The sequence below is a fragment of the Aureococcus anophagefferens genome, assembly GCF_000186865.1.
Source record: "Aureococcus anophagefferens unplaced genomic scaffold AURANscaffold_15, whole genome shotgun sequence".
NCBI lineage: Eukaryota > Pelagophyceae > Pelagomonadales > Pelagomonadaceae > Aureococcus > Aureococcus anophagefferens.
This window is the reverse complement of record NW_008705575.1, coordinates 394318-400237: the sequence shown is the minus strand read 5'-3', so window position 1 is coordinate 400237 and position 5920 is coordinate 394318. Positions and strand designations below refer to the sequence as shown.

Genomic DNA, 5920 nt, shown 5'->3' with positions numbered 1-5920 from the left:
CGCCGTCGCCGACGCGACGGCCGGGAGGAGCGGGCCCGGGTCGCCCGCGAAGGCGCCGGCCTTGACGAGCTTGACGAGGACCTCGGCGCACGTGCGGTCGGCCGTGAATTCCACCTGCATGTCCTCCGCGAAGGAGCCCGAGTGCACCGTCGACATGCGGAAGCCCATGGCGTCGAAGTCGCGCAGGTGCGTGCGCCGCGTGTAGGCGTCGAGCGCCTCGCCCGAAAACCCGATGACCTCCGCGAGCGCGGCCGCCATCGCCGGCGTCGCGAGCGCCGCCGCGACCTCCGGCGTCTGCGCGAGCGTCTTGAGGCACTGGCCGAAGCGCAAACCGTGGCCCCGCTTCACCAAATCCACGTAGGCCGCGACGGTCGCCGGCGCGAGGAACGCGTCCCGCGCGGGGCCCGGCGGCACCATCGTCGGCTCGTTCTGCGGGTCCACGAGCAGGAACGAGAGCGCGCCGACGGCCCAGCAGACCTCGGAGCAGTCGTCGAAGCGCGTCGACGTGCACCTGGGCAGGAACGCGACGATGGCCTCGACGAGGCTCGCGGACGCGCAGGCCGCCTTGTCGGCGGGCGCGGCGCAGTAGAACGCGAGGCCCAGCGTGTCGAGCGCGGCGGAGAGGAGGCCCGACGACGCCGTCGGCGCGCGGAGGATGGCCTCGAGGGACGCCAGCAGCCCGAACTCGACGACCTTCTTGCAGATGGCGTGGCGGATCTCCGCCGCGTCGAGCGTGCGGAAGAACTCGGAGATGGCGTCGCTCGCGCGGACCGCGAGGAGCGTCGACGGGCCCGACGCCTCGAGCGCCGCCGCCGCCGCGCGGCGGAAGGTCTCGCAGAGCGTCTGGAGCACCTTGGCGCCGAAGAGCGGCAGGATGTCGCACCGGTCCTCCGCCGCGAACTTGATCATGACGACGACGGCGTCGCACGCGCGCGTCGCCGCGAGCTCCGCGCGCGCGCCGGAGAAGTCGTCGTCGGGCGCCGGCGCCGGCGGCATCGCGATGCGCGCGACGAGGCCCGCCGCGACGGCGCCGTCGACCGCGAGGCGCCCGGCGCGCTCGCGCGCCGCCCGGCCGCCGTCGGCCCAGGACCAGAAGCTCAGCGGCGCGTAGGTCAGCGCCGTCGCCTTGTTCACGCGCTCCAGGCGCACGGGCAGCGTCGGCGCCCACCCTTCCTGGAGCAGCACGATGAAGGCCTCCTCGCCGACGGCGCTCGCGTAGCGGCGCCGCCGCGCGCGCGTCGGCGCGACGGTGCGCCGGTTCGTGTGCTCGATGGAGACGGACATCGGCCCGCGTCAACACTGTGTCATTTGCCACAAGATGAATCGCTGTTGAGCTTCGGCCGGGCTCGAGCCGAGCTCTCACGCACGCGCCGCCGCTCCGCAGTGCTTCCGCGCCTCGCTGCACAAGCATGAAGACCGTCGTCGCCGCCGCGCTCGTCGCCTGCATCTCCGCGCACTGCCAGGTGCCCTGCGGCATCTTCGACGACCCGGCGTTCGTCGCCGAGATCCGCCAGCACACGTCGACGATCAAAAAGGCCATGGCGCAGATCACGGCCCTCTCGAGCGAGGCGACGCCGCTCGCGTTCAACCAGATGACGCGCTGGGTCAACAACAAGGAGAGCCACGCGGAGAAGATCATCACCGCCGTCTCCGAGTACTCGCTCTGCCAGCGCGTCAAGCCCTTCGGCGCCGCGGGGACGCCCTTCGCGAGCCAGGAGGACTACGTCGACGCGCTCCTCGCGCACCACGCGGTCATGACGGCCGCCATGAAGGCGAAGCAGAACGTGGACCCGTCCTTCGCCGAGGCCCTCGAGCACGCCGTCGACGACTTCTCGAAGATGTACCTGCCCGTCGACGAGGCGGAGCTCTAATGCGTACTAGTCGAGCCAGGACTCCTCGCCGTCCTCGGCGACGGCCTCGAGGGCGGAGCCCTGCTGGGAGACCGCGAGGCTCACGCTGCCCTGGGCGCTGAGGAGGCCCTCGGCCTCGGCCGCGGACGCGGCCGCGTAGCGCCGGTCCACGAAGAGCTCGTCGGCCGGGTCCGGGTCCCAGCACTTGAGCGTGCGGTCGAAGGACGCGGAGACGAGGAGGCCGTCGTTCTGGGCGAGGGCGACGGCCATGACGCGGTCCGCGTGGCCCTCGAGCACGCGGTGGTCGTAGTTGTGGACGTTCCACTTGTCCTCCCAGACGCGGATCGTGTAGTCCTTGGCGCCCGTGACGAGGCGCCCGTCGGCGAGGCAGGCGACGGCCGTGATGTGGTGCGTGTGGCCCAACAGCACGGCGAGCTGGTCGCCCGTCTTCGCGTCCCACGTCCGCGCGGACTTGTCCTGCGACGCCGTCGCGACCCGCCGGCCGTCGACGAAGAACTTGGCGCAGAGCACGGCGGCCTCGTGGCCCCTGAGCGTCAGGAGGAGCCGCCCCGTGGACCCGCCGCCGCCGTCCCAGTGGCCGTCCCAGATCCGCGCGAGGCCGTCCCTGGACGCGCAGACCACTCGGTCGCCGCGGCGGTCGTAGGACGCGTGGTGCACGTAGTGGACGATGTCGTTGGTCTTGCGGTGGCCCGACTTTTTGTCGAGGAGCGCCATGCGCTTCTTGCCCGTGACCGCGTTCCAGACGACGGCCGTCTCGTCGTAGGACCCGGACACGAGGCGGCCCCCGTCGACGTTGAACTCGACGGAGCTGACGTAGGCGGTGTGGCCCTTGAGCTGGAGCTGGATCTTGCCCGTGGCCAGGTCGAAGACGCGGACGAGGTTGTCGCGGCAGCCCGTCGCGAGGCTCGCGCCGTCGGGCGAGAAGGCCACGGCGGACACGAGCGCGCCGAAGCCGCCGCGCTGCTGGAAGCCCGTGCGCTTGCCGTGGCCCTCGAGGACGCGCACGAGGTCGCCCGTCGTCGCGTCCCAGACGCGCGCCGTGCCGTCCTCGGAGCCCGACGCGAGGAGCTTGCCGTCGTTGGAGCACGCGCACGAGAAGCACTCGCGGCGGTGGCCGGCGCACGTGAAGACGGAGTCGTCGCGCGCGGGGTGCGTGCGCTCCCGCCGCTCGTCCTTGGCCCGCTCGCCGACGGCGACGGCGCCGACGGCGGCGATGGCCATCTGGCCCGACGCGGCGCCCTGCAGGGCTCGCTGCCGCGCGCGCGCGACGAGCGGCGACCGCTCCGTGGCCCCGGACTTCTGCATCGACGACTTGTGCGACCCGACGGACGGCGCCGTGAGCGTCGTCTGCGACGACGACGTCGACCCGTGCTCGAGGGACCTGGGCAGGACAAGGGTGCGAAATTCCCAACTTCAAAGGCTCCTCTCTCGGCCATTTTCCACTCGTTTCGGCTGATTTTTGGACAAGCGATCATCTCTCGGAGCGGTCTCGAAGCGTGGATGCTTTTTTCGGAACGCGCGCGCGCGGAACACTCACGTTGAAGCGACGTTGAATCACCCTTGTCCTGCCCTGCCAGGGACCGCGCGTGCACGGACCGGGGCGCGGCCGCGACGTCGCCCGCGGCGCCGTAGGAAGGCTCCTCCTTCGGCGCCGCCTCCTCCTCGGGCACCACGGCTTCCTTGGGCTTGTGGTCGAAGGCGAAGAAGGCGGCGCCGCTCTCCGCGGCGGCCTTGATCTTCGCCGCCGTCTCCGCCTCCTGGGCCTTGACCCGCGCCTCCTGCGCGGCCTTGGCCTCCGCGGGCGTCATGACGACGCGCTTCGCCTTGCGGCGCTGGCGCGGCTTCGGCTTGCGGGCCTGCTCCTTGGCCTCCTCCTCGGCGACGAGGGCCGCCAGGGATTCCCGGAGCTCGCGGCCCGCGACCTTGCGCGCGGGCGACCCGGCCTCTTGCGCGAGGAGCGTCGACGTGCTCGCGGTCTGGCGCCGCTCGCGGAACGAGGCCTTGGCCGCGGCCGACGCCTGCTCCTGCTCGCCGCGCTCGCGCGCGCGCGCCGCCTCCTGGAGCTTCTTGAGCTCGGCCTGCGCGGCCGCGACCTCGGGGTCGGCCTGCCACATCGCGAGGCTCTGCCGTCGCCGGATTTTCGGGGCATCCTGGAGCGCCGTGAACTTGGCCTCGGGGAGGTCCTCGCGCGGGGCCTCGAGCTTCTCGAGGTCCTTCTTCATGCGCTCGAGCATGAAGCGCGTCTGCCGGTTGCCGATGTGGCCCGTGCCGTCGTCGCCCTCCCATGCCGCCACCGACGACCGCCGCTTGTTCTTCTTCGCCGCGAGCTGCGTCTTGCGCCGCCGCTGGCCCACGTCCGACACGCCGTAGCCCATGCCGCTTTTGTCCGCGCTACCGCGACGCGCTCCTCATGCTATCGGGCAGCACCCATTGCTAACGCTTCGGCAATGACGCCTCAACAAGTGCTTCATATCCGCCATTGAAGCGGATTACGCGGCGAGGGCCTCGAGGAGGTAGGCGCGGTGGCGGTCGCGGACCTCGGCGGAGACGCCGCCGCGCTGGGGCCGGCGCGGGGCGCGGGCCTCGAGCTGGTGGAGGGTCTGGACGATGGGCTCCCGGCTCGCGGCCGTCGCCGCGGGCGGCGCGCCGTCGGCCGCGGCGTCGTGGTCGTCGTGGTCGTCGTCGGCGGCCGCGCCGAAGTCGTCGCCGAGGTCGCCGTAGAGGTCGTCGCCGCCCAGATCGCCGTAGAGGTCGTCGTCCGCGCCGTCGTCGCCCGCGGCGCCGCCGTCGGCGTCGGCGTCGTCGGGCGCCGCGCCGTCGTCCGCGGGCGCGTCGGCGGCGCCGTCGTCGTCGAACTCGCTCTCCTCGAGGGCGGCGTCGCCGCGGGCCCGGCTCAGCGCCGCGAAGAGCGCGTCGTCGCCGAGGAGCGTGCGCGACACGGGCACCTGGAGGAACGCGCGCCGCGCGCGGAGCCGCCGCTCCTCGTCGGCGTCGAAGGGCGCCTCCGGCTCGGGCTCCGGCTCGGGCTCGGGCTCCGGCGCGGCCGGCGGCGGCGGCGGCGGCGGCGGCGGCGGCGGCGCGGCGGCCTCGGGCTCGGCCGCGGGCGGCGGCGGCGGCGGCGCTCCGGGCGGCGGCGGCGGCGGCGGCGGCGGCGGCGCGCCCGGCACGCCGCCCATGGCGGCCATGAAGGCCGGCGGCGGCGCGGGGAACTGGCCGGGCTGGAAGGGCGTGAGCACCTGGGGCGCGCCCATCGGCGGCGGCGCGCCGCCCATGAACGGCGGCGGGAAGCCGCCCGGCGGCGGGAAGCCGCCGCCGCCGCCAGGGGCGGCGGCGCCATCATGCCGCGCGGCGGGCCGCCGGGGCCGCCCCAGGGCGGCGGCGCGCCGCCGCCGCCGCCGCCGCCCCACGGCGGCGGCGCGCCGGGGCCGTAGTGGCCCGCGTTCGACGGCCCGGCGTCGCGCTTCGGCGACCGCCGCCGCGACCGGTCGCGGCTCCGGCTCCGGCTCCGGCTCCGCCGCCGCGACCGGTCGCGGTCGCGCGACCGGCTCCGCGACCGGCGCGACTTCTTCTTCTCCGGCGACCGGCTCCGCGACCGCTTGCGGCGCGACGACTTCTTCTTGTCGTCGTCGTCGCCTTTGTCCTTGTCCTTTGAAGGTGGGGAGAAGTTGCCGGCCATGGTGGCAGCAGCTCGCGCGGCGAGTTTGCGGCCGGCGCCGATGCGCGCGCGCAGCCTCGTCGAGCGCCACTCGCCGCAGCGCCGCGCCGGGGGTCGATCACGAGTCCGACTCGAACGCGCGCGGCGCGCGCCGCCACCCGTGCGCGGCCACGCTCGACCGCAGCAGCGGGCTGCTGAAGGCGGCAGGATCGGTCGCGGCGCGCGCGCTCCCGACCGAGGCTATTGAGGTGCGTTTGAGACTATATGAAGGCGCGCCTGCGTTTGCCTGAGCGCGCGCGCGCCTTGGTGCGGCGCGCGCGCGGGGAGCTTGGGACCGCGGCGCGGAGCAGGCGCCTACATCCGGATGCCCGTGGCGTGGCGGCCCCCGAGCACC

The 5920-nt window shown here is 74.2% G+C and overlaps 1 protein-coding gene across 1 annotated transcript; it reads right to left on the bottom strand.

Annotated features, from left to right (window-relative positions):
- Nucleotides 1-2024: 2024 nt before the first annotated feature.
- AURANDRAFT_4253 (hypothetical protein) lies at nucleotides 2025-2987 on the bottom strand (the record flags this gene model as incomplete). Its single annotated transcript, XM_009040397.1, has 2 exons — nucleotides 2025-2397; nucleotides 2566-2987. Coding segments are annotated over 2 exons (795 nt in total), but the record flags the coding sequence as incomplete, so codon positions are not given.
- Nucleotides 2988-5920: the final 2933 nt, after the last annotated feature.